We start from the raw sequence: 24827 nt of genomic DNA on the forward strand, positions 1-24827 counted from the left end.
ATCGATTTCATTTGGGAGTAACTTAAGCTAATTTTTTTTCTATAACATCCTTAACTGGGTATTTGTGCGGTTCAGGTAGTTTGTTTGTTTTTTACTTTTCAAACTGAATTAATAATGTTTGCCTTCATAAATATTCGCATCACAAAATCCCAAAATATTGTTTACTGAGCTCCTGAAGGCCAACACTGCAGAAGTAAGCAAACTAGCAATTTTTAAGGACAAATAATAGGTGATTTGGTTTTGTACCTCATTCCCTCCCAGAATTTTCCGTTAGGAGACTTACGTGCTCAGGGTGTTCAGCTTGTACTTTTCACTCCTCTGAAAGCGGCTGGTTACAACTCTGTAGCTCAGCTTCACAAGCACATGTGACTTTTCTAACTCAGGATCAGGTCTTCAGGGACCCTGTATAGATTGTGAGATTTGAAAGCTGTACACACATGGTCTACCTACCTCCCCTTTCTGACTCAGTTTATAACATCAGTTTGTATTATTCAAATCACCAAGGCCATCATGCCAAAACAGTAAGAGAAGCTCTCTACCCCAAAGACTTTCCCTTAGTGTTACTAGGGAAAAACACATGGGGATGGACACAGCCAAATAGGAAAGTGGGCACATATGGACAACATGACCTGGAACACTGACAACTGTGTATCTTTGTATACATATATGTAAGTGGGATGTTGTAGTGTTTGTGCCTCCAAAAGGGGCCCCTGGAGCTAGGTGAGCTCATTTCCCGGCAAAGTAGTCTCACAGGGTTGTTTCATTGTAGCAAGTCGAAGGCCCCAGGAGTAACCTGGCCAATGTACTAATAGACTTTGTTTCCTGTGGGCTTCCCGCGTCTGTGGGGACACAGCCTGAGCATAGTGTGACACAAGTGAGGGAGGGGTGAGAAGGGAAAAATGAATGGGTGAGCCAGAAAAGGGAGAAATGGTCAGGTAGAAGGAGGTGGACAGTAGTCACGAAGCACCTACTGAGCAGCCTGTAATAAAATATACACTTTACCCCAGGGGTTTGCAACCGTGTGTGACTGGAGAGAGGCCAGAGACCAAAAAACAATAATGAAAGAAATTAATCTGAGGAGCATATGAGAGGACACCAAGCACTTGGTACATATGAAGACAAATAATGTTAGACACAGAAGATGGTGTGAGGAGGAAAAAGTAGCACAAAGAGCATTGGAGTGGTCAAGGGCAGTGTAGTTAAGGCTGGAAGAAGGAACCTGTGAAAAAAGAGAGTCATGAGGACTCCTTGTCCTCTTCCACTTGCGGCTGAGGTGGACAGCAGCCAGCCACAGCACTGGCAGAGGAGTGTTTCCACAGCAGAGCAATGGGATCTTCAGCTTCAGTGACCACCTGGAATGCTCAAAGCTTATGCCTGTCCTGAAGAATCAAGAGGACCTCTGTTTAATATCTGCATCCAGTGTTGGCATCATATCCTAAAGTCAGAAAATAGAGTTTTTCTAGCTCTAAGAGCTCTGCTTATGGCTTTTGGATGAGGTTCACATGGAAGAGCACCTCTTTGTCCTGCCAGAGGAGAAGAAATGCCCCTGGTTCAGCTTTTTGCTTTGTGCTAGTAGTCCCACTAACCCTCAGAGCAGCATGCTATAAGGTAACAAACCAAAAGCTTAATTTTTTTCTGCAGTTTAACTTTTTCCACTATGTCTTTTTCCTTGTGGGAATTTCAGTAGAACGAATGGCATTCTTTGGAGATATGGTATACATTTTTTTCTGAGAGGCACAGGCTCAAAAACCTGTGTTAGCATCAGGCAATTTTGTTTCCTGTCATTTATTACCCTGCTAGTACGAACACCTTTTTTTTTTTTTCTGAAGCACATAACTTGTGGTCAGCTGCATCTGGTACTACTAGACAATTACGGTAAATTTACATTTTACCAGTTGAAATTTCCTGTAAGCCTTCTGTGGGCTAGAAATATAAAATGAAACTAAGCAAGCATGTTCTAACAAATGAGAAATATTATTTTATTTGGTTTATTTTGTTTGTTTTTTCATAACAGTATCTGGACTGACTGCTGTCATACTACAACTTGTGATAGGGACAGAAAAAGCCTATTGCAAATAACAATTTTAGGACATTGTTCTCTGTCACAATAAACCTTGATACTCTGCGGGGACTTATGGGTGGGGATGTTTCTAGTGAACAGTCTAGGAGCTTGCGAAAGATCTGTTTTACTCTATGTAACATTCTAAGCTGTGCATAAGAACAAGAACATCATGTTTTCTTACTTGTTATCTCACATTAACGTGTGCAGCTCCTAGAGGCATGGTCCCCAGGGCCAACATGACTTAAATGAAGTGATGGGTGCCATTAAGTATATGTTGTGTAAAGTATCTATAAGTAGTAAGTAGTATATGTAGCTGAAACATTCTGTAAGGCTTCAACTGTGACTAGAGATTTCCTAGTGAGGCACATACAATGAATAATGCTGGTAATGAAAATTATGGGTTTTCTCCTTTCCAAGGGAAAAAAGGAGGTGATCAGAACTAGCAGCATCCATATTTGTGAAATTCTTTCCTATGTCCCCATGTTCACCGTCCAGAAGAGAGGAGGATTCAGTTTGTTCAGCTCTTTGCTCTCCATTGACTACAGACACCAGGAAATGTGCAAAATCTTTTTTTCTCAGATGACACGCTTTCCTCAAGTTGATCTTTCACGATCAGGCACTGTGCTGATCCAGGAGGGAGGCAGAGACTACTGAACCTTGCAGCCACTGGGCTAGCTGAGCACTTTGCCTGCGCGGAAGGCTGAATCCAGATACCACTACCTTGACTCAGTTTGTGCTCAGCTGGGTGATGTAAAGGGATTTGAGGATCCACCATTTGTGCCGTGCTTGGACAAATCGTGTGGTGTGGGCTTGTTCAGTAATCACGTATGGGAGCTTTACCTTGGAATTGCATAGGTAGGTGTAGAAACAAGCTGCATGGTGCTATATAGTTCCACATCTCTGCTGAACAGTTTGCTTTTGCTTGGAGGAAGTTGCTTCTGCAGTGAAAAAGTATTAGGAACGCTGCACGTTCTCTTGAAAGGGTGGTGGGTTCTGGGCTAGGATAGCAGAAAGTTGTGCGGTGAAGGCACTGGTGACCTTTCGAACAGGCTTTCAAAAACAGGCTTTCAAAAACTACTTGCATGTATTTGCTCATGTTTTAGATATTTTTCCAACTTGACCTTTTGAAAACAATCTATTTACACATCCCACACACAGCGAGATCAGCAATGTGAGGCAGTGAGGGGTGGGAGTAGATATGCAGAGCTCAGTGGCATAAAACCATCACACTTGCACCATGCCAGCCATGCTCATACTCTTCCCAGATGTGTGCCAGGGGCTGACCCACTGCTGGGATGTGGTGGGGCTTTACGCACCCTCGTTGGAGCTAGTGTAGAGGCTGTGACCACGTGTGCTGGTTTTGGCTGAGGTAGAGTTAATTTTTTTCACAATTACTAGTATGGGCCTATGTTTTGAATTCATTCAGTGACAAACGACTTCATCATCTGCCAGGAGTTCCCAGCTGCTAGGTATGACATCTCAGTGTCCCATGCCCTGGGTTAGATCAGTCAGCAAAGGGCTCTTTGCCATAAAGGGCAGCATATGGTGTGCAGCTGTGCCAGGATGAGGTGGCTCTGAGACATCCCAGCAGCTCTTCTTCCTGGTGCATGGCACTGCAAGCTTTTCCCTTCCATATGACCCGGAGTGCACACCTTTTCATAGCCATTTTCTGCATCCTAACTGTATGAGAAACCACAGAAGAGCTCGCTATCTTGATTCCTGATGTTATATTTGCATGTTGCGGGGAACACATTCATAAAGGGGTGTACCCAAAGGCTTGGTGTTAATTGGTGCCATAGTGCTTTTAACTTAGTCACATGGATCTGGTAGTGCCGTCCTTGTGCATAGGGGAAAAAGCTTCCCAAGAAAGTGGGTTTCTTCACTGCAGTGTCACAGAAACCATATGCAACAAAGAGATTTTTATGGTAGAAGCCTTTTATAGCATAGCTGTAGGGCTAAAATCCCAAAGATAAAGTCATCATGCAAATATCCATGCACATATGGGCATATATGGGTAGCCCAGACTCATCCCAGACTCTGTAAGTGGGAGGTTTTTGGATGCGATTTCAAAATTCCTGACTGTGCTGTGTTCCAGTAATAGTAATGGAGTGAAGCCAAAGTTGTAACCTGGCTTGGGTGAGGATAGATCTGCCTCCAAGGTCTGCCTCAGCTGCAGACTCTTTGCTTTCCTTATCACAGTGTGTGACTTCTCAGTGTAGAATTAACTTGAAGACTATTATTTTTTTGGGGAGAAGGGAGGAGGGACTTCGGACAAACTCAGTGTGCAAGATAAACTAGGTTAGAGTACTTTCAGAAGGTCATACTGTACATGACAGTATGTCATGTACATACATGAGGCCAGGGGGACCTGGCCTCAGCAGGTGAAGTAGAAGATGCATCACACTAAAAGCAGAGTGGCAGAGTGGTCTGTAAGCAGGGGTGAGAGCTGATAGCTGTCCATTGGCCCCCAAAGTCAGTGGAGACTATAGAACACCATATAGGGAAGAGTTCAGTGGTCCCTTTTCCAGCATTCAGTACACAAATGTAAAAAGGACTTAGTGAAGCCTGGAGTGCATATGTGATTTGCATTCCACTTTCTCAAGTCTCAAAGAAATGCACAAATGGTTTCATACCACATCAAAACCTTCCACTAAATACAATTTAGTACTTGGCATTTAATTGGAAAGTACAGCTCTGTAGTTTGCATGTACAACTACAATTTAGAAGAACTTAGTCCAAGGTCAAGTCCTTGTACCACATGTTAAATGTGCAATTTCAGACTGACATTTATGGGGAATTAACACATATGAAATCTAACTTCACCTGTTCTGAATTTCAATTATTTTATCCTTCTTGATTTAGCTTTCATTTTCACTCACCTCAGCTGATGTTTATAATCAATTCTTAGATTCTCTTGATCTGATATTTCTTTAATCATACTTTTCATGTTGTTTCATGCTATATCAGTTAGATTCAGGGGTTAATAAACTTGGCCTCAGTTCATCATGAAAAGACATGGAAAGAGATAATCCTATCCACATATACAACCACTGGTTTGCTTTTAAAATATCCACCTTTCCAAATTATAGATATATCTTTTTCTTCTTGTATTCCACTGCATTAGTGTTCTCAGTCTTTCCTAACTTCACCCTGGCCAGACTCATAATCAGTATACTGATACATGCAACAGTTAACTGCCATTTTTTGTCTCAGTATCTTGACTTTTGTGATACTTCCCTTGCCCTAACCAAAGCATCATCTGTTTGTTTAGGCTGAGGATCTTCCACTGCACTTCACAACTTGTTGCTGTGCTCTGTCTGAATGACTAACACCAACTTCAGTTCAGTACGGTCAAATGGAGTCATACTTCCTTCTAGATCCAGGCTAGCAACCTTTCCTCAGGCTTACAAGTCAGATATTTCTTTCAGGTCAACTGTTTATGAGTCCTCATATCCCAGTTGTCACTGAGTCTTGCAAGTTCTACAGAATGCACAAATACACTGCCACTAAACACAACACTATTTCCATTGTAGTGAGTTGACCCTGGCTGGATGCCAGGTACTTGCTAAAGCCACTCTATCACTCCCCTCTGCAACTGAACAGAGGAGAGAAAATATAACAAAGAGTTCATGGGTTGACATAAGAAAGGCCCTGGAGAGATCACTCACCAATCACCATCATAGGCAAAACAGACTAGAAGTAGAGATATTAATTAAATTTAACAGAATCAGAGTAGGAGAATGAGAAGTAAAATAAACCTTAAAAACACGTTCTCGTCACCCCTCCCTCCTTTCCAAGTTCTACCTCCTACCCTAGTGGTGCAGAGAGATGGGAATGGGGGTTACAGTCAGTTCGTTAGAGGTTGTTCCTGCCACTGTTCAGGGAGAGGGGTCCTTCCCCTCTGCTCCAGCATGAGATGCCTCCTACAGGAGACAGTCCTCCGTGAACTTCCCCAGCGTGAGTCCATCCCACAGGCAACACAAAGTTCTTCACAAACTGCTGCAACATGTGTCACTTTTCCACAGGGTGCAGTCCTTTAGGCACAGGCTGCTCCAGCATGAGTCCCTCACAGGAACACAAGTCCTACCTGAAAACCTGGTCCAGTGTAGGGTGGGCTTTCCCTCCACAGGTCAGCAGGTCCCTGCCTGGATCCTGCTCCAGCATGGGAATCCCACAGGATGACAGCCTCCTTTGGGCATCCACCTGCTCTGGTGTGGATCTCCTCCATGAGCTGCAGCGGGACCACAGGATTCAGGGGAACCTCAGCTCCAGCACCTGGAGCACCTCCTCCTCCTTCTCCACTGACCTTGGTGTCTGCAGAGTAGTTCACACATTCTCACTCCACTCTTCTCTGGCTGCAATTTCAACTTTTCTGGCTGCAATTTCAACTGCCTAATAACTTTTTTTCACCCGTTTTTAAATACGTTATCACAGAGGCGTTACCATCATTCCTGGTTGGCTCAGCCTTGGACAGTGGTGGGTCCGTCCTGGAAACTTCCAGCAACTTCTCACAGAAGCCACCCCTGTTGCCCCTGACTACCAAAACCTTGCCATGCAAATCCAATACATCCATCAGCTATAAATTAAGAGCCAGATTTTAGCTGTCTCTTCATTTTCATTCTTATTCTGCTCCAGCACCCTTTTTCTGGCCTTCAGCAATGCATCTTATTGTTTATGTTGCTTCAAGATGTTTCAATCTAAGCATTCTCCATGTGCTACATTAACCAGGTTGCCATTCTCTTCGCATCCCTCAGCAGATTTCCCTTTCTCCTTTGTGCCAAAATCTACCTGTATGCATTGGCGTGGCCTTTTACCCTCCCTTTCATCTTCTCATCTTCTGTGTGCTGTAGAGAAGTCTTCTATCCTGAGGCCATTTTATTGCTCCTTCACACATTGAACTGTATCATGGTGTCATGGTTTGACACAAGTTTCAAATTGGTATCCTAAACTTGGTGCTACCATGTTTCAGTCAAAAGCTAATGAAACAAATGTGTGTACACAAACTGGTGAGACCTACCAGACCTACCAATTTTTATATATTGTCTTGACCTTTTTGATAACAACTCCCTGGATAAAGAGTTCACTTACTTGAGGCAGTTGTGCCAATAATATGAAGTCAGTACTGGCCTGCTTTGAGGCCACAGCTTACTGTATACACAAGACTCAGGAGCAGCCTGTGGTTTCACTAGACACTTTTTGTAGCAGAAAACCCCCTCACAGAACTGTAGCCTCTGCTGTGGGGAAATTGGTTAGCCTCATATGGCACACCCTAATCATGTTTCCCAACAGCATAAGGCAGAGGCAAAATACCAGAAGATTTAACAGCTTCTAGCTGAAACGTCCTGTGTCTAAAAGTGGAGAACACAAGGTCAGCCCATTTGCCTCTGGACTCCAAAATCAAATAGACATTTTCTAGCCAACAGAAATAACCAATTTAGTAAATCTGGGGTATTTTCTACAACTTTTTTATTAGCAGGGAAGTCGAGAAATGAAATGCAAATCTCCCAAGGTTCTCACTGTAGCTATGAATTTCTCTTGTAAACTATCTTGCAGCCTTGTTCTCTTCACTTTAGGATAACTACCTTATCTCCCTTGTCTTGAGAGGAATATGAGTGAAACATCAAATATCTAACCTGAATGCATAAGCATCTTGAAACAAAAAGTAAGAAAAAAACTCCCTTTTTATTCTTGTCCTTCCAAAAAAATGATCCCAATGAAACCTTGTAACGCAGGGTTACAGCTGGGAATCTCCAAATTCCATCTTAAACAAAAGTAAATGTTTTACCTTTCTAGGTAAGGTCTGGCACAAAATTTAGCCTTTATAAAATGTAAATTAATATATTCAAAAATTCTACAGAAGTAATGAAATTATTCCCATAGCTTCTGCAGTTCAGTTTGCCATCTCTTGGGAATCCTGTTTGTTCAGCAAATAGGTTTAATATAGGATGGCATCATTAACACTGCAGGGACAATTGTTGAAGAATACGAACATGAGTCATTTCCACCTGAAGTCATTCATGTAATTACTGCTCCAGCTTAATAGCAAATGAGTAAAGCAAAACAGCCTACAAAATACAGAATTAATGAAATTACATACTAAATCCCTTTGTTAGTGTAAGATATCAAACATGGATAAATCAATACATATAGGTCTCCACTAATGGAAAAATGTTATCTCCCCTGGAAAACGGGTGGGGGTAGGAGACAAAGGCTTGAGGAGCTAGATGGAAACATTCAATGAATTCAGCCTGTCCTGAGGTAGCAATGTGGATGCTATATCACTACACACACACATACACACATACAACCTCCCATCCTTAGTGGCAACCTCTGAATCTGTGTTGATTTACCCCTTGGCTCTGGAAATGGTTATTCACCTGAGCATTAAAGATGATCACAGCTGTGAGGTGAACACTCACAAACACTTTAAATCAAAACCCATTTAACTCCAGCCACATTTGCCTTCTCATTCTTCAGCTAAGAGAACCTGTTTCCATGATGTTTGATTGCCCTGCCTTTCTGCGTTTGCAATACAGATGTGTCTAAGCAATTTTTAATTACCCTTTTAATATATTATTTTATAATCAGATTTTTAAAGAATATGAACATGAATTTTTTCCTGTAAAACATTATCCGTTATTAGGCGACACAGCCTCCATGTCCTTGTAATAATAATCACCCTTGACTTGACATTAGCCACTCCTCTCTACTGTTTTCTTTACTATCTTGGAAAAGTAACCATAAAGTGGTTGTTGTTGCCTGTATTTTTAATTACTTTGTTGTCTCTTTGCTTTTATGAGTCAGCCAGACAACTTGTTCAATAGCCCTATGACTAATTTAGTGCCTTTGTTTCTACAAACAGCTGCACCAAAGAGCACCTTAATAAGATTGTTTCAGTGATACTTTAATGTGTTGCATTTGAAGTCTTTACTCCTTTGCTGCAAACTGTGCTCACCGCTTAGCTTTGACCACAACTGAGTAAGATCACAGTGGGATTCATTCCTCTTCTTATTAGAAGTTTGTTCACCTCAAAATTGTTACAGTCAGCTAGACCATCTCTACTTGCAAGGGTTCCAACAAGAGCAGGTATGTAATGCTATATATTAGACACATTCAGGGAATCCATGGTTCCTTTGAGCAATACTAGCTGTGAGCTATATAGCAGTTACCCTCCATTTCATGAGGTCTATGATTTGGTTTTCTGTTGGTTTAGCCACCCTACAAGCTGAAGGTGGGTGGGGGTTGGAGGTGAAATGCATGTAGTGCTCCTGGCAGGTGCTTTGCCGCTCAGCCCAGAGGTGAATTTCTGTCCATACAGCTCAGTAATTCTTAAAATTGTGTGTCTGGTGAAAAGAAAATATGGCTTGCCTCTGGCACTCTGAGATAGGTGTGGTGATACAAAACCAGGTTATCAGATGGTCATACTGCCTGGGACCTTTTCTCCTGAATTTTGTTGCAGACTTTCACCACAACCTTCTCAAGCACAAGAAAGCTAGTATTTCCTCTTCAATAATTCTATTTAATGATTTAACTTGAGTGTGTACTCCAGGTACTAAGTATAAATTAATAAATCCTGCTGCAGAAAATTATCTTTCTTCTTGGGCTAACTCTCAGTCAGACATTTTTAAACTCCAGACCATCTATCCCCTCTCACTCCTTCTTGGAGGTGAAAAACAGTAACTGTGCTCATGCTGGTATGTCAGAATAGCAAAAGCTACTTTGATGCTGAATTTGTTATACATGTGTTTGCATATTCTTGTGGCTGAAGAGGTACAGAAGGTCTCTTCTAGCTCAAACAGAGACAAACTGAGAATAACTACAAGGAATAAAACAATAACAGTAAAAAGGAACAAAACCCACACACTTTCCTCTGAAGATTAAACAGAATAGCTACAGGTAAGAAAGAGCCAGACAAGAACTAGAACTCCCACACTGATATGTTAGACTCATTATTTCTTATGTGAGTAATAATCTCTCCAATTGATGGATACCACAAAAGATGAAAGAGACAGAGCATTACAGTGTCAGCTCAACTGAGTAAGCAACCAATATTTGATAGGAACTCACAGGGTGCTAATAAGTTTCATAAACCCAGGATGCAAGTGAGTGTGATAAAATACAATAAAGAACAGAGAAAAGATTAGGAGAGTCATAATAAAGTCAAATAATTGTTTTTAGAAACAGCTAAAGCATGTCCTCCTAAGATATGGAGGGGTTGAAGGTGGAGAAAGGGTGGTTTGGACTTTTCTGATAATAGACATGTATGTATTAGTACAAAAAGACATAGAGATTTCCTTTGTACTCAGCCATCATTATTTGGATCACATCTCATGGGAAGCAGTAGGCCTTGAAAGAGATCCATAAGAAAGTATGAGTTTGGACCCTATTCATTGACTGATGAGGGCTGGGCTCTGGGAAGGGCCAAACAGGGTAAAAAAAATCAGAGAACTTTACTGGGAGTGGGAGAAAGAGAGAGACAGGTGACCAGAAAGAAAAGTGTCTGGTTACAAAGAAAACACAGGAAAGCAAAGGAAATTTGAAACAGAAACAAGGTTGAGGAGAAAGGATAAAACCATTCCAAAGCCTTGCTCATTTTCCTGTCTGAACTGCTAAGCAAATGCTCACCTGTAGCTTATTTACTCTGAATATAAAACCAGAGAAGATACAAGGAAACCCAGGTACCAGGAGGAGAACTATCTATATGGCAAGAAGGTCAGGGCAGATGTGTTTCATATTTTGTCTCACCCAGAGGAAAGTGCTGACTCAGACTGAGATTCTGACTCAGTATTCCCAAGATCCCTGCCACATCACTGTATTGCGCTTTCAGAAATGCCCCTCAGAGAAATACATACAAGCTCTCTGTCGTGGAAATGATAGATCACGCTCACAAATAAGTAAAAAAGAAGTCTATCCAACATTAAAAGCATCCTCTTGAAAATTCTGCTTCTCTATTGTCAGTCATCTTCTCACAAGTTCAGAAAGTTATCAGTAAAGCCTCTTTAAAACAGAAAATGGCCAAGCAAAATTGAGAATCTGTGAATTGATGCTGTACATGGTCTAAGAAAATTTAAAAAATGTGAAATGAGTGCTATATGGATTTAAAAGTGTGCCTAGAGCTATTAAAAATTGTGGAAGAAGGACAGACCTTCAGATTAGAGCTATTCCTTAAGTTTAGTCAGAGTCTAGAGACCAGATGTCTCTTCTCATGCCCTCCAAAAGTGCCTCTGGTTTGAAACAGAGCTTTTAGTGAGTGGCTTCCATGAGTAGTCAAATACCATTTTTGTAAAAAGTGCAAATGGAATTATATTTGTGGTTGCAACTTCTTTTTTTTAAGGTTGGTTGGTTTGTTTGTTTGTTTTAATGGCATGTGACATGCTTATTGAGGAGCAACTTCTATCACTGGACAGAAACTACTTTAGCTGAAGTGACTTTTACTCTTCATCTAAGACTTTGTTTTTCTCTGTGCAGGTTAAAAGATACCTATTTTGTCCATCTGTGTGTAGCTTATTTTGGAGATAGAGACACAAATGCATGAGAATTTCTTCTTTTAATTGCTATTCTTTCCCTACAGTGTGTTCATGTAGCATTTGTGCAGTTGGTCTACACATAATTTTAGAATTCATAAGAACTGTCTGAAAATGAAGAGCTAGCTTACTAAGATCAGTTCAAAGTTTTAAAATTAATAATTTTTTCCATTTATATCCTTGCAACTAGCCACCTGTGATAAACACCATCTGAAAACCACATCATGTTTTGCAGCATTCAATAAGCAAATGATTTTTACAAAGTCTATGGCAAAAAAAACCCCAGTTGTTAGACAGGTAACATGAAGCTCACCAGCTGGACTTTCATCACTGTGTGTTTGCTTCAGATAAAAAAATCTCAACAATTTTTTATTCATTCATGATTTTTATTAAACTGCTCTATTGATCTACAAAGAGAACAAGCACATGAATGACATAGGGTAGTTGACAGCATTTTATGTATTTTCTACAAATCTCTGAAAAGTACTGTATGTATTTTAAATTAATAGTTTACTGGTATTTGATGTAATTTGAGAATTTTGTCATTTATCAATAAATTATGACCTTTCTATAAATTCACAGCCATTTTATTCCACATATTCTGCTGGGCTAAATGTGGGAAAGGACTTTAGCGCATTTATTTGTAATCAAAACCAAAACAGTTTAGCTTTACAGTGAGTAATCAAATCTTTCTCTCATTGAGTGAAAGATGTTCCCTGAGTATCTGACCAAAAGCGAAGCATGGTTCAGGAACCAAAAGTCTGTAAGGGTGGACTATCCAAACTAAGTAGAGCCTATGGTGTGTGGAAGGTTTCTGATGATGTGAAATAACTCACATTCTTCATACTTCCCGAGGTTGCATATCAGGTTCAAATGTGAAGGAATTTTGAGACCATTTAGGGAAGATAAGAATATTCTCAGCAAATAATGTGAACACTGATAGTTGTTTTTTATACAAATTCATGAAAGTGCAGGCTCTATTCTAAATTCTCAACCTTTTCTATACTTTTTCATTTGTTAGAGTCATTTGTCTGGGCACACCACTAAAGATATGAATTTTTTTTTTTAAAGCACTTTATATTGATATCCAGAATCAAGTTTCCCAATGCAATTCACTTTTAAATCAAAAGCAATCTTTCCATTGACTTTTGTCAATTTTTTAATCAATCAACCTTTAACAAAAACCTCAAGCAGCACCAGCTGCACAAGGAATTATATACTGCAATAAAGAACTGCACATGATTATTGCAACAAATTGGGTAAGACTGAGTTCTTTAGCATTTGTTTAGCCTGGTAGCCAAATTTTCAGTGTGGGTATTTCAAACTCAATTTAGCATCATGGTTCATTGAAATAGTGTAGTCATGTAAATACAGTTCAGGTGGCGAGGAAATAAATGTTAGTTGATTGAACAGCATAATTTGCATAATGTTTCTGTTCAATGGTCCTTCTAAAGGTGAAGCTAAAATGGAAAGTCTAAATTTGTTCTTGTAAGAACATAAATCATTGACATCTACAGTTTTTAAGGATGCAACCAGAAATCTGTGGTGGAGGACACAGGACGACAACGCAGGGAGACACGAAGTGGACCGAGGACAGTTGTGCATGCCCCAGAGGGAGAGCTACCAGTGAGCAACGTCTGTTGTTTGACCTTCAGGAGCCTATGAGAAAGGTGGGAGGAAGGGGGGGGAAGCGGAATTTCCTTACCTCTAGTGACATTAACAGTCTGAGGATAAAATAAAATTGTGAATTGTGGAATGACTTTCCTTCGGTGTCATTGGCTTTGGGTTTACTGTATATGACGATACACTTCTCAAGAATAGAAGCGGTTATGCATATAGATATATTTTATTGAATCTTGTTTGATAACATAAATCCAACCTGTGAAGAAGTACTGAGTGTCACTTATTCCTGTTAAACTCACAACCCTGAATTGACTTAGAGACCAGGTTTATCTGACTGGTACCTTTCTGTTTTGTAAGGTCAAGGTCATCTCTGACCAGTGATTTAGGGGGAAATCTCGCAAATTGCACATTTGCTTGAGAGGTAGCAGTGAGCATGGAGTGATGCAGGAGGTTCCTTTCCTCTTTGTGTGACAGGAAATGGAGCCCTCTTTGGTTTTAGTTTCCCTCTGGATGATGTGACCACCATACAGACACAACTGATTTTGCCATGGATCAAGAGATTACTCTGTTTATTTCTGCAGGTAACATTTTGGCATACGTCTTCCTTATTGCTTGTTAGGAAGACTTTGCTTACTGTGGGTGGACACTCTGGTAAGAAAAGAGTGAAAGAGGAAGCTGGAAGACAGTTGGCCTTCTTTTGCTATCTTGCATCAGGGCCAACTGCTACATAACACACCCAGAAGTCATATTTGTTGCTGTTGCTAGGCCATCGTGCTGCTCCTCACCTACTTCAGCAGCCTCCTGAATCCCATGCATTGCAGAAGTTGCTGTTGTCACTTCTATGCCCCATACAAGACAGCAAAGAGGTGAGAGTTTTTTGTATTATTTGCTATTTTGGGCTGAAAACCCTGCACTTGTCTGACAGGTTTAGATTTTTCCACCTCCAGACCTTTGTAGACTTTTTTATTATTCCGGATTCCCGTTGACAAAAAATAATCCCATGGTCACTCCTGGACTAGTGGAGGAAGATAATGGCAAGGACAGATTTAAGCTGACAACCTTCACCCTGGAGTCTTACAGGACTCAAGGGCAAAATAGACAAAGTAGAGACTTTGAGGAGTGCGTGATACCACCTGCTCTTGAGTTTGCCCCTCCATGAGGGATGCACAAAGTAGGCTTATTGGCTCTTAATTTTCTGAAAGGCCCCAGAGGAACCTCAGAAAACTGCAAACCAGTAATGCTGACATCCCTATCACACAATTCCCAGACAGATTGGGTCCATGGATAAACGTGGTGCAAAAGAAAATAATAAATATGGCATTTGTGACAGGATATACCACACTTTTTTGTTACACAAGAGTTTACTGAAGAGTCGATGAATACAGACAAGGGGGAGCCAAAACACTACCATGTCTTTGAAGCTCCGAAAGAGTCTCTGATGAGTCTCACTGTAAAGCTACAAAAGAAGTTAGGCTATTACATTATCAGGAATTCCTCACATAAATATGCAACTGGTTAAAATATAAGAAAAAAAGAACAGTTAATAGTTTCTGCAGTTAAGTGGGTTCAGTCATGAAAGGGCTTGCCTGTGGCCTGTGCCATTGGTCAGGCATTGGAATAGGCTACACAGGATGGTGGGATCACCATCCTTGGAACCTTTCCAAAGGCATGTGGATGTGTCACTTGGGAATATGGTTTAGGGGTGAACACAGTGGTGATGGGTTAACATGTCTTTTCTGTGATTTAAAATGTAGACATCAGCAATTTGAGAAAAAGGGAAAGCTGTGAAATAATTAAAGTTGCTGAAGTACTAAGTTAATATTATTCATATTCACAATAAAGTTTGCTGATTATATATATGAGTTATTAATATTCATAACCAAGTTTACTGACGTACTAAGTTATGCAGGATACAGAGAAGAGATCCACCTGCAAAGAACTATTTAAGGACTTTGAAATATAGAGTGACAAGGTGATAAAATGGCAGATTAAAATCAGTCCTGATAATATGGAGGAATAGAGAGTAAGGACAGAATCAATTTGCTGCACAAGTGATGCGTAAAACACAGTGGCATGCTCAGACAATTCTGTCTTTCCTTTTGAATTTTCCACTTTCTAGTTTTAACTACTAAGTGGGAGATAATATCTTTTCACTCCCTAGCATGTGCATTTATTAACCCTCTCAGATTGCGTAGCTGGAAAATATTGTGCTGACCTTCAGTAAAAAATGTCCAAAGCCTCTGCTATGTTTTTCCTTGTAAATATTTATGGTAGCCATTAAAATTCTTTTCACACTTAAATTTAGCTTAGCTGCAAGTGCCTTCCTCACTTGGATATAGTGAGGAATGGCACACAAAATGAGATCCAGGACCCTGGTGAAAGTGAGAGAAGACATGACAAGTTTTCACGTTACAAGTGATTTGCCTAATTTGTATGGTGTACAACTGTATATCATACAGAAAAGGTACGGGATGGGAGGGAAGGGGAGAGCAAAGGATGGGGAAGGAATAGGATGGGGTGGGGTGGGATGGGATGGGGAGAGGGGAGGGGATGGGGATGGGGATGGGATGGGAAAGGGACAGGATAGGATGGGGAGGCAAGGGGAGGGTGGGAGAGGAGGGAAGGGGAGGGGAAGCAAGGAGAGGGGAGGGGAAGCAAGGAGAGGGGAGGGGATGGAAAAATGTGGTCTTGTGGAGGTTGATTTTTATGATATTCTTCTCTAGCACTGTTGTCACAGTAATGGAGCAAAGTGAGAAATGTTCAGCAGTTAATCTTAAGCACCCTGTAGAAATAGGTTGCACAGACTTACACTGGGTAGAGAAAAGTCAGGTCAATATAAGAAACTAACTATTTAGATTTCTTTGAATGATTGGTTGACTGGGGCAGCACTGGTGAATCTGCACTGTCTGGTGTCAGGTTTAACACGAAAGGTTTAAAGATGCTTAAAAAAAATTCCAGTTGGAAAGAAGGATTCTTTGGAGGAAAAGAAGAAAATATCCAACCAATCAACTAAACAAACAAAAAAAAACCAAACCAAAAAACTACTGAGAGTGTACAAACACATTTTGTCAGCAGTACCAGCTGCCAGTCCACCTCTGCACTGCTCATTCCTTCCCTACTTCTCTGCTACCAAGGACTAGCATGAGAGGAAGCTGGGAAATTGTGTGACTGAGCAATAAACTCCCCCTCAAAACAGTTGCTGTTTTGAGCCAGGGCCCTACCCTGCCCTGCCCTGCCCTGCCCTTCCCAAACCTTCCCTTCCCAAACCTTCCTAAACCTTCCCTTCCTAAACCTTCCCTTTCCCTTTCTCTTTCTTGTTTTTTCTTTCACTTCTTCTTCATTTTCTTTCTTTTCTTTTTATATTTTTATATTTTTTTTTCAACAGAATTTGCTACAGCTGGCTGTGTGTCCCCAGAGGACAGTTAGTCTCTTAATACCTCATGAAAGAGCATGAGCACAGAAGGACACCTTGCTTATGTTAAATGCTTACTGAAGCTTCTCATGGTTAGTCCTGGAAGAGGAGAAATCCCACAGAGTTATCTCACTTGCATCTCACATGCATGTCTGTGATGAACATGAACAAGAACAGCTGTTTCCTTCAAAACCAGTTCAAGTCTCCAGGGTTACTGAGTCACTTTGTTACAACTGTCAAATGAGAATTTGAATGAAGGTATCTTACAACAAGGGAGACAGCTGGGCCCATGGGAGTAAGAAGGGCTGCAACAATTACAACTAAACTTGTTGGACTTACTCTTACTAAACTTGGGCTTGATAGGGTGCTATTTCTGGAATTTGCTGATTCAAGTTCGGGAGGTAGTTGGAAGTCTCATGTTGGCAGGAATGTCAAGGAAAATCTGCCCCATTCCCAGTCAGCCCAGCCAGTCTGCCCCAGATAATTTGCCTGGTAAATCCCTGATGACCTGAGGATTTGGAAGCCCAAACCCAAGCCTGTGAGAGTGGCCAAATTCCAAGCAGCCCCAGCTTGTACCACTCTCAAAGAGCCTGGTATAAGGGTTGATCTCAGACTAGGCTCCACACCTTTGACTTGCAGAGAAATTTGGAAGTGTCTTTTATTTTACATCAGAGTAGCAACAAATTTCAAATGATCAATGCCTTCTTATAAGCAAAATGATATTTCCTTATCCAGATACAAGTAAAACTTGGGAATTTGAGACCCTTCTGCCAGATTTCTTTTAAAACATTATCCATTCCCAAATCTTGGACAGGCAGGAGGAAACAAAATGTGCTTTATATATCTGGGCAGGACCATCTTTTGTGACAATGTAGAGCAAGATTAGCATTTTACTTTTCACAGAGATTATGGTGAACAAACATGCAAGCACACTTTAATTATTTTTATATATATATATGTATTTATTCTTTCATTATTTAAAATCCAAATTTCAGGAAGTTTCTATTGAGAAATCCAAAGTTTTTAATAATACTCCAGTACAAAAATATAGTCCTTAGGATAAAAACTTCCATACTACTACCTCCAAATAAATAAAATTAAATCAGACACATTTAAATTATTCAGTATAAAAAAAAAAACAGCATGTTTTTTAATCTGAGAGTTGAAGTTAAGTCAGTGCAGTACAGTTAGTCACAATCCCTTGCGGTGTTAAGTAGACTGGCATCCTGGTAACTTCAGTGCATAACAATAGTAAATACCAGCAATTAATCATCAATACTCTCCTTCAGAAACGTGCGTCAGCATTTGCTTATCTTTAAACATGTTTATTTGCTTGATTTAGATTTAGACATGTTTAGTAGTAAACAGACATGAATATGTTTTTCTGAGTACAGTAACTTCCCCCTATTGATGCTTGTATCTGCATGCCAAATAGACGAATGATAAGACTGATCTTGTAACAACCCTCTCTAAAGACAGCACCAGATGGAAAGCTGGGTACCGTATCATGTCATTTCAAGATTTCCATATGGAAACTGGGTAAGTATTGTCTCATTCTGTATTTTCAGGTCAACAAACATGTAACAAATAGACAGAATTTTAAGACAAAGTTATTTCTTACATAATAGTAGGGCATATAAATACTTTGATCAGTATTTCTTTATAAATAATTATTTAAAATACTTAAATATTAATAAATAAATGTATAAAAATTCAATAGAAACCTTAAAATAAAAAAAGGTGTGTTACAAAAAGATTTGCACAGTAACTCAGTACAAAAGAACATAAGATGGCATTAGCATTTGCACTGCCTCTGAACCAGTCTTCTTTTTCTTCCGGAAGAACTTGTAGTATCCCCCAGTTTTTGTAAGACACTGAAGAGCTCATTCACAGCTTTACGTTGAATTTTCGAGTCATTCACCTGTTAAAAGTAAAAAACAAATGGAATGAAAGTTATATCAAGAACTATAATCTTTACTGATCACATCCCACAGGCTACCCTGCCACTGGAGTAAAACCGATGGACATCTGCAGTTTTCAATTACTCTTCTATCTAATTCCTACAGCAAAGAGCCACTTTGTCACAAATTTTTGGTTTTCACTTTCTGTGCTACCTTGCAACATGCCACAGACCAGCCATATTCTGCGAAACAGAGCTACTCTGTAGTTACAAGCAGCTAACTCCACTGGGGTATTGTCTGCAGACCTCTGCAGAGGTCAGTGGTTTGTGCCATTGGCACTCGCTCAATAAGCCAAGTGCTTCCAAAGCCATAGAGCATGCCCTAGCTGGGCACAACTTTCCCACCCAATTTCTAAACCACAAAGGCTCTGTCAGTGTCAGCTCTGGCATGCAGACTGAGTGGAGGTGCTGTCAGCACCTTTCTGCCAAACTCCAGCAAGGCTCAGGGATCTACCCCACACTGTAGACATGCAGCAGCCCTTGAAGCTGGAAACATTAGGTTTCCCAGTGTGAAGTGAGCTAGACAAGCGTTACCATATGGGTTGCTGAAGCACTATTGACTTGAATCAAACTCAAATCACAACTGGAAAATATAACATGATGAGCCTTGGAGGCAAAGGAAGAGCCTTACCTGAAGCTCTGTCAGGTTCTTGAGATATTCCATCTTCTTTGAGCCATCAGAAAGGCTTTCTTTCAAAGTGTAGAGCTCCTCAGATATGTTCCTGACATGTGCCTTTGACTTGTCAGTGGTTTCAAGGATTTTCAAGTACATGGAAACAATCTGACTCAGGATGATCCTTTTTTCATTTCTCTGTTGAAAAATACAATCAGAAGGAAAGGTCTGTGAGTGCTCATCAGTAGGAAAATGAATGAAGATAAAACATAGCATGCAGGGGTTCTCACTGCCACTTGAAACAAGATGATAAAGAAGATGTAAATCACCCCCAGGCTTGTCTGTATCGCAGATCATTTCATGGTGCACTACAAAGCACCTTGACCCTTATAGGAAGCATTTTTATGGGGATTTTTTTCTCATTTCCAAATTACCAAAGGGAACTCTGCTCATGCTCATTCTACCGCAGCTAATTATACTGGTTCTAGGAGCTGCTTTGTACCAAAAGAACCCTGCAAAGTGCCTAAGATGCTTTTTCATATCTGTTTCTGACTCACTTCTGTCCAGTTTGACAATTTCTCCGTAAAGATAGATCCACCATCACCTACATCTGAACGGCTTGAGTTCTGCAACAAAGAACAAACATATCTGTTATACAAACAATACTTATCACTAGGCAAATTTCTGTTCTCTAATCAAATAAGTAGTAAAATCCAGATTTTTGTACCACTGGCCTATAGCTATCACAATGCTTTCACTTCTCTAAGCACCAAATCCCATTGCATGGCTGTCTAGTATCAAAAATGGCATTAGTCTGCTTTTCAATGCTTCTTCTGCTATAGCTTACCTAAATAGAGATGTGGAACACATCTATTTTCCCAAATGCTTTTGCTATTGACAGATGAAAATAAAAGCTCATAAACACAGCAACTGGCTAGAGAATCATTAGGCCTGAACTTGGCATGTCTTCTGGTAAGTCAAAGTCCAGCAGTATGTAGTCATCTGTGGCCTTAAATTCATCCAGTCTTAGTAAAATCTCATATGAAAAAAGAACAAACTAATTTTGCTACAAAACTATAGTTTATAGAACTGGTGAATAGGCCAGTAGCCCCCAATCAGGCATGAGCATATGCAAGATTAGTGGGCTACTGAGAAGCTCATAGGGACAGCGTTTAACCATCCGATGTTAGCCACACACTGTGTCAGATTCTAGGAAACAAAGAGCAATACAATTCTCCTACAAAGGAAAGGCAAATTGAATCACTTCCTCTTCTGTGTCTTTTCTTTTTTTTCCTTTTTGTATACAACAGTGACTATTTCCTTCTTTTGTCTGCTTAGTAATTTAAATACAGTGAGTGCAAAGGGAAAACTTGCAGGCTGACAGAAACCTTCTAGCCTGATTGGCTCCCCATGCTGACCACACTGCCAAACTTTGTTTTGTTCTTCTGAAAGGTGGCGAGCACCTGCTGTGAACCAGAGTTTTAATGTCAGTGCAAAAACCTCACCACAGCTCAGGATGTCTTCAACAGAGATATATATATCCTAGTGAGACTCTCTCTGGTCTTTGCTAATAACAAATTTAAGATATTATAAATTTTACATCCACTTTCCGACCAACCTGCAAACACTGAAGTATCACGCTAGTCTTCACCACTTCAGAGTGGTTCTTTGACTACTGAATTTCAACTGTTGTTTGCACAAAATTATGACAAAATCATAACTGAAAATAGCAGCAGACTGTTGCAGTTGCTTTCATGCATTTAAGGAAAAAAAACAACAAAAATATATGGAGAATAAAAGCTGTTAATTAGAAGTAACTCCGTTATAGATCTGCTATCTCTATGACTAATCCCAGCTGAATTGAACTGTGAACTACTTTAATGCCTCCTAGATGAAGGCTGGTGAATTAACATTACAGTTATCAAGTTACGAAAACTCTACCTGAAAAGAAAGAATATCATGCCAGATTACATTCCTATGCCAGATCACATTCCTATGCCAGATCATAGTCACAGATGTGGAATTGGAATGACTGGAAGATGCAAAAGAATAAGAAGTAGGAACCACCTTTGGGCAATACACTACTGCTACTAATAATAAGCAACAAAAGTGCATTTGTTAAAGCAAAAGTTCATCTCCATTTTTTTTATATTGCTAACTAATACTAAACCCCCCAATAACATTACTAACATAAAATTTAAAGTCAATAAATTACATCTAGTTTGAATTAAAGAAATATTCATACATTCTCCAAACATTGCATTAAGATTTCTTGCTATAAAATATTCCATATAATCAATTATTACCCTCTATTGGGACATACTGAGTATGTCAAGCAGTGCTCAAGTTCAGATGATATGTAAAGCACAAGCAGAAGGAGAAGAGAAATGCAGTGGAAAACTATACTTACAAAATCAGCTTTCAGTTTGTCTATATCATCTTGAAGTTGAAGCAGATTTAATCTATTTTCAACACGTCCAGAATAAATCATGATGATAGACAGAACAAACAAGCTGTAGGTTTGGAAAGTCATTTTCTTGGTGATGGTTCAGTTAAATGGCTCAGATAAGTTCTGGGAGATGTCAGTTCTAAGAGCAGTGTACTTCAACTTCTAATAGTTAAGCCTTCTATTAGAAGAAAGTAGACGAATGAACTTCATCTGCCTGTCAGTGGTATTTATACCTGGTCTAGAAATTTTTTTATTTCGTCATCACAGGCTGTGTATATTTAGACCAGATAGTGTTAGATAAGAACCCTTCATTTTTGGCTGAACAAGGGAATCCCTCGAAAGCATCTTTGTTAAAGCATGGTCCTGGAAAAAATTTCAGTGGTTCGTCAATGGGTAACATTTACGTGGCAGATTCTGAAGTTTCTTTTACACGTGGTTGGGGAAAGGGGGAAAATTATGGTACTGATAGAGTGGTATGCATTGTGGCTCAAGCATATTCATACATGCTATCTGAAAAAAAAAAATCGTATTTTGTGGTTAAAGGGTCAGTATAACAGTCAACTCATTTCTGGTATTCTTTTAAAGTAACCACTGAGATTGCCATGGCATTCTTCAGAGTCACTTAGAGATTTAAACACTCTTCCTACTGTTGTCCTTTTGGAAACACTGTTTGCATTCTTTCCATGGTCTAAAAAGTATTTCTGCTGTTTTCTCATTCTTTACCTCCAGATTCAAAATAAACTCAGGGGAAATGAAGTTCTAGCATGGATGAAATTATGTGTCACATTAAATTCCTCTATGGTTGTCTACTCTGGGAGAATATTTAGTACTTAAGGCATTAATTTCTGCTTGGCAATAATAAAGTTCCCCACCTTCCCATTCATTTACACTAATGTGTGTAGGATATGAAAGACATGGAAGAAATAAGCCCAGGTGAAGAAGACAGACAGGATAATCTCCTCGTGCATACAGAACCCTGAAACAACTGTATTAATGACAGCTGAGGAAAATGTTTTTATATGTTTAAATGCTGCTTTGATGGATATAATCAGATAAGAGCTTACTCTGAAGAGTCTTATGAACAAATCAGATAATTTTAGGCTGTAGTATATTAATGCAGGGTAGGCAGGAGCATAAAAGGGAAAGAAAGAAGGAGCCTACAGGGAAAAAGAAAAGAAAGTAGACCAGGAAGAGGGCACTTGCAGGCTCAGTTCATACAGGTGAAGTGAAAGATATCTGTAGTTCGTAAGAAACAGATGAGAATTAAACTGGCCCCCAACAGATATATTTGAACTCTTCAGCACAGCTCTACATGGCTCTTAGGTATTCCTTGCAAGAAGCTCTGCTGTTCCCCAGCAACTCCTCCTATTTCAGCAAATGACCACTAATACCACTAAATATTTTTCATCTGCAGTTTGATCATCTGTGGAAGAGATCTAGGCTACTAGAACCATTGCAAACAGGGAATTGCCATTTTACAGGCACAAGAAGCAAATTTCACCAACAATCGCAGGCCCAAAAGCTGAATGCTACATCTCTCTGGGAACAGCAGCATAAACAGATGGGACACACCTCACAACAGGTACAGTGGTACTGCACAACAATTAGGGCTGTAATCTGCTTGGGATAGTAGCACTATGCAACACACATCTTGGTTTTAGTTTAAGAAGTTAAAACTGATTAAACAATAACTTGATTGCTGGAAGTGTTGACATGAAGGTAAGGTGATAATTCAAGGATGCTTCAAAGATCTGTAAATAAATGCAAAGTTAACATGCCCACCCATGGCAGAGGGGTTGAAATAGATGATCTTCAAAAGTCCCTTCCAACCCAAACCATTTTGATTTTATAATTCTATGCAAGAAATCAGAATCATAGAATCATTTAGTTTGGAAAAGACCCTTAAATCATTGAGTGCAATTGCTAATCTAGCACTACTAAGTCCATCACTAAACCAAGTTCCCAAGCACCACATCTATATGTCTTTTAAATACCTCCAAGGATGGCTTGGAGGTATTGGATGGCTTGGCAAGAATGGTGGTCCCACCAAGATTCAAAGTGGACTTACAGTTCAAATTGAACTCACGAACATCAGCACACTGAACAGATCTATGAACAGACCTATGAACAGCACACTGAACAGGTAATGTTGAAACATCTGGATTGCTATGCAAGGCAAGCAGAGTCAAATGACATATTATGGCACAGCTACATGTAGTTTCATACATACAGGAAAATAAAGCATATTTTACAAGATGGGGCACATACTGAGGTTCAGTGACTGGCCACGAGTCTATAGAGCAATTCTTTGGCAAAGTGCTGGAAGAGACACGTTAAGAGGCAGAGGGAAACTGATTCTAGTCACATACGGCACTCTTTATGCTGTCAGAAACACACGGCTAGAAGGTAGACTGGGTCATCAATCCAAATTTTTGCCTAATTTGGCAAAAAGGGCTTAATTTGAGCAGTGCTTTTCTGTTGAATTACTGGAGAGTGTGTAAAGAAGAGCTGCAAGCAGGGAGTTTGGGAAGAGATTCATTACTTAAACACTTTGATCTTCTTAACATGTTGAGGACAAAACACAACACAACTGAACGCAATGAATTGCTGTAATTACCCAGCCAGGCAGAAGATTCCAGGAACTGATATATTAAGTCAGTAATACTGCCCTCTACAGAGAACTATTCGCCCAGAGTGACTGTGCTGGATTAGACTGCCCTGCTAAATCTGTCAGACATGCATCTCATCCAGAGCAGGCTGTATCTCCCAAGTGACCCCTCTTTCATCTGACACTGCTACTAAACTTCTAAGAATAAATGGGGGGTGAAGTATCAGAAAGAAATTATTTTTCCAACTCAGCTTTTGTAGATGCTGAGTTTTGGGGGGTTATATGGCTAATTTGATCACTAAATCTCCTCACATTTCAGGAGGCCACTGCCATGCATCCAATTTTGCAGGTAAGAAAATAGAAGGACAGAGCAATGGTATCATTCATGATCATTCAGCATCTAGGAAAGGTAAATCTAGGAACAAAATAGGGTGTCCCAGTCCCATTCTGGTCCTTTACCTACTCTGCAGTGCTACAAGTATTGTATCATAAACTGAGGCAAGAAATTAAGCAAAGAACAAAGAAAGCCATGACATCAAGCTCTGTCACACTATCTTCTGAGTGCGGGTCTGACTT

The 24827-nt window shown here is 40.0% G+C and overlaps 1 protein-coding gene and 1 long non-coding RNA gene across 5 annotated transcripts in view; one reads left to right on the forward strand and one right to left on the reverse strand.

The window, feature by feature from the left end:
- Window positions 1–1385: 1385 nt before the first annotated feature.
- The window catches only part of LOC116787463, a 29295-nt gene continuing 5853 nt past the window's right edge, over window positions 1386–24827 (forward strand). The window contains exons 1-5 of one of the 4 annotated variants that reach the window (XR_004357305.1): window positions 1386–1608; window positions 2480–2917; window positions 13112–13256; window positions 13791–15673; window positions 16595–18160. This is a non-coding gene — a long non-coding RNA (uncharacterized LOC116787463). Of the gene's footprint in view, window positions 1609–2479; window positions 2918–13103; window positions 13257–13790; window positions 15674–16594; window positions 18161–24827 lie in introns of those variants that run through there. The other 3 variants (XR_004357302.1, XR_004357303.1, XR_004357304.1) reach the window with 3 other exon arrangements.
- Window positions 18391–21818, reverse strand: IFNG (interferon gamma). The gene is made up of 4 exons (XM_032689082.1): window positions 21605–21818; window positions 19752–19820; window positions 19213–19392; window positions 18391–18542 (listed from the first exon to the last, which is right to left on the reverse strand). The coding sequence occupies exons 1-4, from the start codon at window positions 21725–21727 to the stop codon at window positions 18417–18419; spliced, it is 498 nt and encodes a 165-aa protein (XP_032544973.1). The 5' UTR covers window positions 21728–21818; the 3' UTR covers window positions 18391–18416.

Source organism: Chiroxiphia lanceolata, chromosome 5, assembly GCF_009829145.1.
Source record: "Chiroxiphia lanceolata isolate bChiLan1 chromosome 5, bChiLan1.pri, whole genome shotgun sequence".
Taxonomy (NCBI): domain Eukaryota; kingdom Metazoa; phylum Chordata; class Aves; order Passeriformes; family Pipridae; genus Chiroxiphia; species Chiroxiphia lanceolata.

Excerpts from the sequence above, each read along its gene's own strand:
- IFNG (XM_032689082.1), bottom strand. The coding sequence starts at position 21,727 with ATGACTTTCCAAACCTACAGCTTGTTTGTTCTGTCTATCATCATGATT. Across the intron at positions 19,821-21,604 it reads ACAAACTGAAAGCTGATTTT|AACTCAAGCCGTTCAGATGT; the intron begins GTAAGTATAGTT and ends TCTTTGTTGCAG. Across the intron at positions 18,543-19,212 it reads AGAACCTGACAGAGCTTCAG|GTGAATGACTCGAAAATTCA; the intron begins GTAAGGCTCTTC and ends TACTTTTAACAG.